Source organism: Halyomorpha halys, unplaced genomic scaffold (assembly GCF_000696795.3).
Source record: "Halyomorpha halys isolate HHAL.00 unplaced genomic scaffold, Hhal_1.1 Scaffold230.1, whole genome shotgun sequence".
NCBI lineage: Eukaryota > Metazoa > Arthropoda > Insecta > Hemiptera > Pentatomidae > Halyomorpha > Halyomorpha halys.
Genome location: NW_027114585.1, coordinates 591,543 through 605,197, shown reverse-complemented (window position 1 = coordinate 605,197; position 13,655 = coordinate 591,543). Strand labels below are relative to the sequence as shown.

The following is a 13,655-nucleotide window of genomic DNA, read 5'->3' as shown; positions in this document are numbered from 1 at the left end:
TTTTGAAACATACATAAATAGGATGATAGAGAAACATGTTTAATATGCTTACTGCACCAGATTTTTATATTAAAAATTTCTAATTTTAATTCAAATCTTCTAATTTTAATCTATTTGTTATTTCAACATAGGAGATGCTCTTGTATCTATTATGATTGTTGCCCGTTACAGCTTATAAATATTTTTAATGTACATAAGTATCTCTTAATGTTGATAAAATTGTGTTTGTAATTAGATCCTTGCATAATATTAAAAATGATTTATTATTTGTGGTAATGGGTGTTGAGGGAGGGAAGATGGCCCTGTCGGAGTCATTATGTAAATGACAAAGTTAGGCAAAGTGTTGTGGTGCGCATCAAGGGCTCAACTGTTTTTACAGCACTCGGCTGTATCCAGTTCCATGCTCCAGGAAGGGGGGGCTTCAGGCTTTGGGTTTGCTGGAGCATGTTGCACAATTAATACTGTATCATCACATCTAGGGCTACCGACCATCTGCCTTCATCTCTCATTATATAGTCATTAATCTGAGGGCAACTTCGCTCATTAGTTTATCAATTATCTATTCCTAAATTCGGTCAGATTTATTTTCAATTATTATTTAAAAAAAAAATTATAAATTTTATCCGATCATTTATAGTATTGCAAGTCTTTTTTTTTTTTTATCATAAAGTTCTATCCTTAGTATAATGTTATCTGGAAAGAAGTTAATTAAGAATTAATTCAATAAATTACTAATAAGAGACTAACAGCTGTATAATATTTTGTCAATGCTTTCTTGTATTTGTTAATGTAATTAAAATTTTAATTATTTAAATGCTCTAATTGAATTATTTGTGCATTTTTCTTCCATTATTCTCTTCATTATCCTGCTAAATCGGATATTTTGGTATGACCAGAATATAACAGGCGACCACCAAGTAGGGTTGGGTTCAGATTAGAAAGGGCACGTTAGACCAAATCTTCATCCTAAAATCATACTAGAAAAACGATGAGAAGTAGATCAAGAATTGCACTGCCTTTTGTCGATTTTAAAACAGCCTACGATTCCGTAGACAAAGAATGTCTTTGGCAGATCAAAACAAAAGCGTGTACAAATGATTCTAAATGCAAGGCGAAGTATCTGAAGTCAGAACAGGTCTGAGACAGGGGGATGGACTCTCGCCAATGCGGTTCAACTTAGCCCTGGAAAAAGTGATTAGACTAGACGAACTTCACGCGAAAGTGGATGAGGGAGGGTGTACATTTTATGTTACATGACGGAATGTAACATGAAATCCCACCTTACGCGACGACATATTTCGGTCCTAGGAAGTAACCAAGATGACATGCAAAGACTCTAATAAGAGAAGCAGTAGAAATCGGCTTGCAATTAAGTTTAGATACAACTAAGTATACAATTGTAAGCGGGTAAATCCATGTATAGTAAGAAAAAGTATTACGTTCGTAGTATATTTCAAATTCGAGATTTCGTTTCTAAAAAAGAGTGGGCAAACATTAGCTATAGTTTAAACTAATAGCTAAAATTACTCTGGATACGAACCATTGATAAATAATATCGTATCCATGACATAACTTATGTCTGCCCACTCTAGTGGTCAGCCTTACTTAAAACAAAAAGTCTTTCGGTAACGAAATTATATATTTAAGGTTGATATATGCTTGGGATAGGACAGCAAACTTTTCGATCAAGTCGATTGACTGGAAGTGCAACTGTATAGTATAGATTTTTTCGGTTAACCCAAATCCATTTTTATGATTTTGATTAAACTCGCAATGTCAGTGTAGAATTAAATGATCTTTGATATAACCTAGGTCTTATCCCATTGTATTTTTCTGACAAGCTTAAATAACGAATTTTTAAAAAAAATTCTGTCTAAAATACCCTTTTTTTTCTTGAGTTAAATTGTATAAACCTAATCATACCGTTAATATAGGTAAAAATTTTAATGGAAAACTTTGATTATACTCGCAATGTCAGTGTAGAATTAAATGATCTTTGATATAACCTAGGTCTTATCCCATTGTATTATTCTGACAAGCTTAAATAACAAATTTTTAAAAAAAATTCTCTCTAAATACCCTTTTTTTCTCGAGTTAAATTGTATATACTTAATCATGCCGTTAATATAGGTAAAAATGTATTCAAAATTTTCATGGAAAACTTTGGTTAAACTCGCTATGTCAGTGTAGAATTAAATGATCTTTGATATAATCTAGGTCATATCCCCATTGTAATATTCTGACAACGCTTAAATAACGAATTTTAAAAAAAAAAAATCCCTCTAAAATATCCCCCCCTTTTTTTTTTTTTTTAATTTCTGTTAAATTGTATACAATTTAATTCAAATATAAAAAATAAATTGTATACAATTTAACTCAAATAAAAAAATTAATTTGTATACAGTTTAACTCAAATAAAAAAATTAAATTGTATATAATTAACGCAAATAAAAAAATTAAATTGTATACAATTTAACTCAAATAAAAAAATTAAATTGTATACAATTTAACTCAAATAAAAAAATTAAATTGTATACAATTAACTCAAATAAAAAAATTAAATTGTATACAATTTAACTCAAATTAAAAAATTAAATTGTATACAATTTAACTCAAATAAAAAAATTAAATTGTATACAATTTAACACTTAATCAAAAAATTAAATTGTATACAATTTAACTCAAATAAAAAAAAGTGTATTTTAGAGGGAGATTTTTTAAAAATTCGTTATTTAAACCTTGTCAGAATATTACAATGGGGATATGACCTAGATTATGTCAAAGATCATTTAATTCTACACTGACATTGCGAGTTTAATTAAAGTTTTCAAGAAAAATTTGAATACATTTTTACCTATATTAATGGTATGATTAAGTTTATAATATTCACTCAAAAAGTTATAGTTGTGAGTTTATACTTTTTTCTCTTATTACATGATGTAAAAATATAGTAAAAGTGTTTCTCTTTTTTCGTCAGAAAATAAAAATAATTTACTTGGTCGTTGTGGTGATTATGAATTTTTCATAATTTTGTGTATTATTTAAATACTGTGTGTTACTAAACGTGAAAAAAATAAAACATATTTTTTTCTTAGTTCTGTTTTGTTTTTATATTCACTATTACCAATTTTACTGAGGTAAAGTTAATGAAAATTTCAGTCCATCATAAGTCACCTAGTTAGAGCCTCAAGTTAAAAAAAAAATGTTAATACTGGTGATTTGTTAACAAATAATTTAAAAACAAAACTACTCTAATAATAAAAGAAGGTCATGGAATAATGAACAATTACTTTTTTTTGGAAAAGTATTTATACACAATACTTTTTATGGTAACGCAGATTACTCGTGAGTAGATAAATTACCATTGTTGATGAAATACACTCATATTTGTACAAAATAAACAAATTTAATGATAAGGTCACTTTTAGGATTCCTGAAAGTATCGATGCCAGATAACAGGGTTATAATCTTGCTAGTGTTAAATATGTCTAATTGTATTATTAAATTTTAGGTTCACAGCTGTGACAGATGAAGAATGGAATGCTCTTGTAGGTTCCTTTTATGTTGATCTGGAGATCAGCGTAACCTATGGAGCCAGCGAATTTGAAATAATTGAAACTTCTCCTGGTGAGTGACTAAACTATTAATTTATGTTTTCATTTAATTATGTTTCTTAATTTATGTTGGTTCATCTCATCCAGGCATGATTGCTGTGTGGGATTTTTTTGTGTTTATATCTTATATCTCAGTAACTGCAGACAAAGTATATATTCACATATTCCACATTTCTATAATACCTTCAACCTTTTCCATTGACTATTTTCAAAAGTCTTATTTGAAACATATAAATAACAAATCAATCATAGCAAGCTGATCTTCTCCCCAGTCACAATCTTAAGATCTATTTTCAAGTGTATAATTCCTAGAAGTATTTGTAATAATTTATTTTAATTCGGCTTAGCCCCTGGTGTTGTTTTTACTGAAGCCATTTTTTTCTCAGGGCCTTATTTCTTATTTTTAATATCCTTATAAACATTCTTAATACTTTTTCTCATAGATTTCAACTTATAAACTGAAAAAAAGATTTATTACAGCAATTGTTTTCTAAATGTTCTTGCATTCTCAATATAATAGCTATTAACTGCAGTATTCTATGTATTGGAGCATGACTTTTTTTTTTTTATATAGATCATGAAGGCCATGGGCTTAAGCTAGCATTAAGAAATATATCTGTCCTACTGTAGTAATAAAAAAAAATATTGTTTTAGTATTTTTCCCGGTTATATTATGTTAAAAGCTTTAAGAAAAATTATAGAAAACAAAACAAAAAAAAATTTTTGCTTAAAAACTGTATGTATGGGGAAAATGCATGTCAATTTTGGAATCAGAAGACAAAGATATATAACTTAGAAATAATATCTTGTAGTTTTTTTATATACAGATTTGTATTATTGCTATTTTGCTCCTTTTCTAACTTAGTGTTCCTGTAAGAGTTCAGTTCATTGATTTTATGTACATTCCCTATGCTTGATTCCTATGGTATTTTTAGAAACTTACTGGTTTAGATATATTTTGATACATATTTAGAGATACATAAATTATAGAACAACGAATGAAATAAAAAATAAACGTAACGTACCGAAGTTTAAAGAAAATACATAAATATAATAAGAAATATGAAGTAGTAAATATAAAGGGTAAAAATGAAAATGAAGTAAATAATAACAAACATCAAGAATAATTAAAATTGGTAGTCATTGGACTAAAAATTATGTGACTTTAAGTACTTTTTTATACATTAAAGTGCCGTGTCAAGTTTAGTCAATAAGACAAACTTAAGTTATATTTAGATAACTGAAATGTGCTTTAGTTATATTCATAAACAACTGAGTATGTTGAAATCATTTTAGATTATTTAGTACTTCTTTTATTTTTAATTACTTATTTTCTGTTTTAATCCACACATATTACTCAATATTAAAAATTAATAAATGAATTGGGATTGTACTGTTATAAGCCATATTATGCATGAGGAAGAGCAATACATACTTGGATAATATCTAAATATATCTGCTTATCAAGAATACCTTCATCCAAATTCTTTATTTATTCAATTCATAAAAATTAATTTGTTTTCATATAATAATTATAGTAATGGCCGATGAAGTCAGTTAAACGGTGATCATGTGAGATATTGGCGGAGAGGGTACTGTTGGGGAAGTAAGGAGTAAGAAGGGGGATGCTTCTCAAGTAAATGGGCTTCCTATGCAAATCCCAGCAGACTGCCTGAGACTAATGATGTTTCATCAACACTCGGAGATGTTTCTCTTACCTCCGCTCTCCTGATTCAATTATCACCTCTCCTGTCCTCTCATTTATTATATATTGTTCTTCAGTTGACTCTGTTCTAAATGCACTCGGCACTGATACTAAATTACCCTCTATAATGTCTCCAGTTAATTTCTTGCTGCAATCATAGCAAGAATTCCAATTGCTATTGGTTTTGGCTTGTGTTTAATGATTTTTTCTTTTATAACCTTATCTGTTAAAATCCAAAATTGTTTTAATTTTTTTTCAACAAATTTCACAATAACAATAATTCAAAATAATTTTGATTATAAAAATTATTAATAGATACCTGCTATGAATTTTTTTTAGGGTAAGTTAGAAATATGTTTTTATTGAAGAGTAATAATAAAATTTGCCAAAATAAGGGGCAATAACTATTAGTGTTCTGATTGTTCATTCGTACCATATATACAGGGAAAAAAAGAGAAGAAAAATGTAAATAATATAGTATTCTGAAAATTAAATAAAATAAAAATATAAATCAATATAATAAAATAAAGCTGATTAAAGAATAACAAAATAATTTATAAACAAGATGAAGAAAATTGAATTGAAATAAAAATAAAATAAATATACATTTGCACCTGTATACAATATTTACCTTTGCATATTTACCTTGCCTTCAGAGAATGAAGTTTTCTCATTCTTGTATGGAAGAACTGCTATGCATGAAATTTTATTTCAGAAGATTGCCAAAATTTTTCCAACACATGCTAAATAAAAATCACTGATTAAAAAAAAATTAAAATAAATAATTTTTCATATCAAATAAAAAATTTTTTTGTTAATTGGATTATAATTTTTCAAATATAGCAATGAATTCGTTACTCTTTTAAGAAACTAATATTTGCTGACATTAAATGTGCACATCTTATAACTAACAGTGAATTCTGTTTTATTTAATGCCTCTTAAAATATAATACTATATTAATAAACAAACATTCTTAGCGATTAGTGTATGTTTTGTTTATTTAGTTATTTTATTTACTTCTTTAATAAAATATATAAATTAATTTTTTATATTCTTCGCACAAGAGTGAATAAAACTCTTATGAAAGAAAATGAAATTTTATTAACATTTTTTTATTTTACTATTATTGTCTCAGATCTTAAAAAAAAAAAAATTAAAAATAAATATTGGATTTTAAAAATAATTTGTCACAATATCATTCGACATTAATTTAGTTTTTCCGTTAATTTATTTTGTTACACTTAATTAATTAATACAAAAAAAATACACTACATGCCAAAAGGCATATATAAAATTACAAAATAAAAAATAATTATAACAATCAATGATGTGAAAATTATTATTATGTTGATGGTTTTAACATATTAAATATACTAATTTTGGAACCAACAATGTCCAGAAATAGAATGAATATATGTGTTGAAAACATTATATTTTTGTTCTAAGTTTTTTAACCTTTGGGCATTAATTAAGGTAAATAAAGTATAAGACATATAATTAAACAAATTAATATTGTTTTCATCGTTGTTAAAATGATTGTGGTATTTTTACATTATTTACTACTAATTGGCTGCTTATCTGATTGAGTATTTGCTTGTAAGATTTGAGATGCGTTTTTTTCTATTTACAACAAGAGGATATCTGATTTTGATGAAACGTTTTTAGTTGAATATATGACTCAAAATATTGGAAGTATATCAATATTAGGGAATAAAGTGTATAAAAGATCCACGGGAGGGGGGGGGGAGGCGAGGGAAAGAGAAAATGTTTTGTTTGCATGTGCAAAACACATATTGTCTTATTTCTCTGGGTCTGAGGATGGTGAAAAAATGAGTTCAGTCACGAAATTCCGAGCCATAATTTAATCAAGATTTTTATTATGAAATGTTACACTAATGTTTGTTTTATTTGTTACCGTTTACTTTTGCAAAATTAAGTTTAATCTTTCAAATCAACCCTTTAATTGCATCCCCAAACTCTCCAATCCCATATTACAGTCCTGGAAGAATGGTAATTGGAGGATTAAAATAAATCCTATCAAATCCCCTTTACCCTTCATCGTAAACCTACTGACTGCCCTACAGTTTCTTTTAATAATGTTGCTCTTACCCCTGTCTAACTTCTAATTCATTAAAAAAGACTGATCTACATGACAGTAATAAGGCTGGGCATACAGAGTTGAGTTTGGGGCTCCACTAAACCTTCAAAATCCTCAATGCTCCTTACTTTGTCAATAAAATCATACATATAGACCTTAATGCTCCATATATAACCGATCTGGCCCGAACCAGATATCATTCTTTTTATTATAAATTCCCTAACCACCCAAATCCACTAGTTTCTAACCTTGCTTCCTCTTCCATTCTTGACAATCCTCCGAGGCGCCTGAAATGAAGATGGCCACGAGACCTGCTAATGAAAAAACGTCATTAGAGTGCTACCAATGGGTAGTTTCTCTAAACGCCTGTATCACTCCATTATAACTGAGATCAAATTTACTGAATGTATTATAATGTACAGTTGTAAATTTCAATAAAGATATTAAATAAAAAAAAAACTTTTCAAATCGGTCGATTACATTAGATTAGACGTTATAGATAAATATTTGAATGGTCATACAATTCATTTTTCGAACCGATATTTTATTTTTCATTTTTACTATCACAAACTATATAAATAAAGGATAAGACCATGTTATTATGATTTTAGAGGCACAAAAACCCCTTTCTTAAAAGATTAAGCACACGGGATTTCGATTTAATGGATACTGCTTGAATACTGCTGAAATAATTAAAAGTGTTAACGTAACAAGTTGGCGTTAGGTTAGAGACGTGTCCGAGATGTAAACATGAGACAATAAAACCCTCTCTAGAAGGAAATAAAAAAAGTTGAAGTTGGTCCGAAGACAGGGCCAGCGGGAGTTGTAACTGTTCCAAGGGGTGGAAAGTTGTATGAAGGGCAGAGGACACCCCAAACTGCACCCGGTAGCCCCATACCTTATACTACCCTCCAATCTATGTGCACTGTTCTAACATGATTGCTTTATTTAAAACAGCTTTTATATTCTTTCCTTTTCTCTCTGGACCAGATGATATTGTCCTGGAAGGGGAAGAAAGTGCAAGTAATAGTCCAAGAGGAGAAAAAGAATCAAAGTTATTTCTCCTAATTTTTTGATAATTTTAGTGAAAACTTATATAGTTAATAGTTAAAACTGTAAAGTATACTTGGAGGGGGGGGGGGGAAATGGAAGCTGTTTTAAAAATTAATTTTTCATTCGGAGCTTAAAGTCAACTACCTACGAAAAAAAATATATAATATTTAAAGTAGAGTGATTTTCAAAAATATGAGCCCTCAAAGAACTTTACGTTCAATATTTACTGAGATGCAATTTTTCAAAAAAGCAATATTTTTTGTTCCAAATAACAAAAAACCAATATTTTGTCATTTGTTCCAAATAACATAAACCAATATTTTGTCGATTTATTTTGGAAAATATCAATTACTAACTACTAACGACATAAATACTCCTACGAACGACGAGTTGTCAATTAGCTCATCTTCATTCTCTTCTTCACAAGTTTGAAGATCAATAAGACACTCATAAGCTAAACTTTCACACAAATTCCACTTTTCACTCACTCTAGGCATGTTTTAATTAATTACTTAAATCAAAACTGAAGTAAACAATAACATGAGGGTCTAGAAGGAAGGTTATAAACATAAAGGCTTATACAACAAGTTGCTGAGAAAATCCGCTAGGGACTCTTATGCATTTAACGTTTAACATGACTTCAAATAGGGCTGCTCACAATCCTATAGTTATAACATTTAACATGGTAAAACATATAACATTTAACACAACATCATGAATACCCCTATTGTATAATGTACTGTAACAACGTCTTCGTAGGAGCATTAGGTATTATATTATTCGATCATTATATTCAGCAAAATAAATACAAAAAATATTGATTTTCATTATTTGAAAAAAATATTGCTTTTTAAAAAAACTGGATCTCGAGAACTATCGAACTTAAAGAGCTCATATTTTATAAATTTTACTCTACTGTTAATTATGTTCTATGAAGTTTTTTTTTAATGTTTTAGGTAGTTTTAGGGATGTGGAACTCTGATTAAAAATTATCAGAAATTTTTAAGAATAAAATAAACATCAGGGGATGTATACCTTATATAATTCAATATTTAATTTTTAAAGACATTTACTGTATCATTTGTCTTATAAGTTTTGGTAAGAACTGAACCGTTTTCTAACAAAAAATAACGCACAATTTTTTCTTTTTCTAATTTTATTCCTCTTTATTATGGTTGGTAGTCATCAAATTTGACTCTGAATTGTACATAGTTTTCATTAAAGTAATAAAAAATTGGGTGTGATCTATTTTATTTTTTTGTGTTCTTGGACTAGAAGTTTTCAGGTCATACCTTTGATTAAAGGTTTTAATATTATTCTAGTTAATAAAGCTACATTGCCTATTTAAATATTTTTAATGTATTATTTATTAAGCTAAAATTTGAAGAAAAAAAAATTATAGTTTCATCATAACGTTTATTTTTTTTTTGTTCAGCAGAATCTTGTTTGTCCAAAATAATTTGATCATGGTTATGATATGATCCATAAATATCTTAAATGTGATATGATCCATAAATATCTTAAATGTGATATGATCCATAAATAAAAAATATTAAATATTAATCATAAAAACAAGGATTTTTTTTAAATTCAGTAGATTTTTTAGAAATTTTTCTCTTTAAAAAGCTATATTTCGAGAACTGTTAGACGTAAATAGCTCTTTCAGGGCTAATATTTCAGCAAATTTACTCTTCTTTAAATAATGTTCTCTTAGATTTTCTAGTGTTTTGTTAGTTTTTAAGTATATAGAGGTCCGAATGAAAAATTAATGTTAAGGTTAATATTAAATTAATCTTTAAGGTTTTAAAACAGCCGCCATTTTTTATTCCCCCTACCTATACTTGGCAGACTCAATTTTGACTAGTAATTATAGTTTTCATTAAAGTAATCAAAAATTGGGGTGAGATAACTGCCTTTTTTTCTTCCCGGCTCTTGTACTATAGGAGGTTTGAGTGTTTAGGGAGTTTTATTCATATTTAATAAAGATAATTCTTCTATTATTTATTTGATTACTACGTTGGGAATTGGAACTTATAACTTATAAATTGGTACGCTAAATTTCGCTTCAGCCCTCGTGTAGGGGCTCATATAGATTCGAGTATGTACAAATAAATGCTCAAAGGAAATTATGCACAGCCTCATCAGGCCATGAGGATACAATTACGCACAGTTTTAATCCCGACCTTTACAAAAGTAAAACCAATTTGCCGCTGACCGCACCTTATATACCAGTTTTGAAAATTTAAATGTTTAATTAAGGCGGTACTCTGCCGTTGGCCGGAGAACAGAGGGAATAAGAGGTCTTAATCAGTGAGCTGGAGCGCTGGAGAGCACCTTTTTGTGCCCCCTGCCTCCGCTGGAAACAATGAATTTCAATCCAAAATTAATCTAGGAAGAGGAAGGGGGAGGGAGAGGGCAAGAACTGTTGGGACCCTGCTAATTGATTAAGGAACCTCCGCTGGACGTGCTGTCTTGGGTCAGCAGTCTCCTCCTGTAGATAGCGCTACTAGATAGCTATAGCTCCTAATTGATATGGCCGTGGTATAGAGTATAAATCAAGACGGCACTGGCTAGGCAAACATGCTAATGGCTTCCCCTATATAAAGTAATGGAGGATCGGAAGCGCTTCCTCTCTCATTGCTTCCAGGCACGAACTCCACTTTGTTAGTCTTATCGTCTTAATTGAATCCTATCCGTTGCTCATCTATTAGAGTTTGTAGTCCAGGCCGTTTGTCTCTTATCCAATTTAGAGTTGTCTTAATGGTAGTTAAGTGATTACCTACTCAAAAACTGTTGTGTATATTTTATGACAGAAGGAAAGTTTGGACTGAAAGTTTAGGAACTCCAAGTAATATCTTTATTTGTATATCTTAATTATTCCGAGAGATTCGAAATTCGTTCAGGTTTAGCACGAGGTGATTTTCTCATTATATTGATTTTTTTAAATTTATTTAATGGGATTAACAACTGTACAATAATAAATACAATAAGTAAATATGTTGTATATTTCATATACACTTGGAAATCTTGGGAAGGAACCACCCATTTCAAGCATTAATTTAGAAGGTCCCGTGGCCATCTTCTTTTCAGACGCCTCAGTGGATTTTCAGGGATTGTTAAGGATGAGAGATTAAGAATTAATGGGTTACGATGGATAAGGAGTTTGGAATGAAAAGACGCATATCTGTTTTGGGCCAAATCTGCAACGAATGGGATGTTAAGGTCTTTGCGAATGAGTTTATTTGTAACTTAATAAGGAGCATCAAGGATTTTACGTAGGATTTTGGATTGTAAGAATTGGATGCGGGAGGAATTTGATGGCTTGGTAGAGCCCCAGAGCTCAATTTCATATGTCCAAATTGGTCTGATTATCGTAGTGTATACTAATTTTTTGCTTAGAGCTTTTCTCAAGTAGGTGTAGCAATCGGAATCTACTAGCAGTTTCTTGTCGTTTCAGTCTTGTGTGTGGATTCCAAGTAAGTGTCTTGCCAAGATTGAGTCCTAAGTATCGAATCTGTTCTACAGGAATTAATTAATTTAAAACACTAACTTCTTTTGACTCTTTCTCTCTACCGTCTTTATTTTCCTCTAACGTTTCGGCTGTTATGCGATTATCCATTAATCGTCTATTTTACTCACAATTTATCCATCTATACCATTAAGTGTATATATATATATATATATATATTAGAAGATTGAGCCAAGAGTGACCTTATGGACTTAAATTTAAACAGCGGTTGGTTAACTGTTGTGAGTAGATTGTGAACAGTGATATCATATCTTGGTATCGAACTATAGGGCTCGCTAAGCCTTTTACGTATTTATTATATACGTTGATTAGTTTTATATAAGTTTAGAAATTGTTAGCTAGTAAAGTAAATTATTTCACCCAAATTTTAGATTACTTTAATAAAAACTGCTTATATTACTAGTCAAAATTGATGAGTCTGCCAAGTATATTTAGGGGAAATGCAAAGTGGCGGCTGTTTCAAAATATTAAAAAATAAAATTTCATTTTAATTTTTCATTCAGAGCTCCATATCTTTGAAACTACCTACAACACTAGAAATCCTAATAGAACATTATTTAAATTAGAATAAATTTGCTTATATGAACCCTAATAGAGCTATTTCCGTTCACTAGTTCCCGAGATTTTTTAAAAAAACATCATTTCATTAAATATATATTAAAAATCAGTAGTTATTGAATTTTTTGTGGGTAATCATTATCTCAGGTACCATTTAACGAACAGATGTCTATTAGCACTCAAATCAAAGCTATTTTAATGAAGTTTAAAGTAGTTTGTAGCGTTTATCTTCGTAGGAGTAGTAGTTTTCATGATATTTGTCAAAATAAATTAACACACGATTTTTAGTTTTTTTGGACAAAATTGCTTATAGCTCAAAGTTGTGGAGAAAGTGATTTGAAGGGCCCCATTTCTGATCAGCTGGCCCCCCTATCATGAATTCCTGGGTCGCCTTTTGGTTAAAAAGGAATCTGAACATCAACAATTTGGTTAATTTTTTTTTTAAGATTCATTAGATTTATTTATTGATAGATATTACAATCTGCCACACAGTTGTGGGCAATAGGTAATATTGATAAATGATCTCATACATACTAAAATAAAAAAAAAAAATAAAATAAAATAAAATAAAATAAAATAAAAAACTCTTAAAATATATACAAACAAAAGGATAGACAAATGAACATAATCAGACTATCTGTATGGAAAATAAATAATAAAATAACATAATGATAAAATAATATATACAATATTTACAGAATCGACCTGAGGATCCCCGACCCCACTCTATCCCCCACGTGTGAGGGGCAGAGCAATTTGGTTAATAAACTAATATGATATATAAAGGTAAAAGAGGTTTACTTTTTCTTACATATTAAAATAACAAAATATTCCCTTATACATTTGTAAGGATCGCATATTTCTGGATTCCTCACAGACCGTTAAAATAAACCGACATCTTCACTTATTTTTTAAAGGATTTTATATATAGGGTGTTTTTTTAAGCCCGATAGAACTTGAAATTTTAAAAAATAACACAAAAAATTAAATTGTAATCAAAAATTTTTTTTTTTCGAAAGATCAATACGTGACATTAACATTTGAAAATGATTTCGGGCATATGGGCACCGCGGCTGTTCTTGACGAAGCGCATTCTG

At 29.3% G+C, this 13,655-nt stretch overlaps 1 protein-coding gene across 1 annotated transcript in view; it reads left to right on the top strand.

The window, feature by feature from the left end:
• LOC106679903 (ubiquitin carboxyl-terminal hydrolase 48) overlaps positions 1-13,655 on the top strand; it is a 165,802-nt gene that overhangs the window by 41,025 nt on the left and 111,122 nt on the right. The window contains exon 15 of the mRNA XM_014419294.2: positions 3,512-3,627. Coding sequence (XP_014274780.1) covers positions 3,512-3,627 — 116 coding nt within the window. The remainder of the gene's footprint in view (positions 1-3,511; positions 3,628-13,655) is intronic.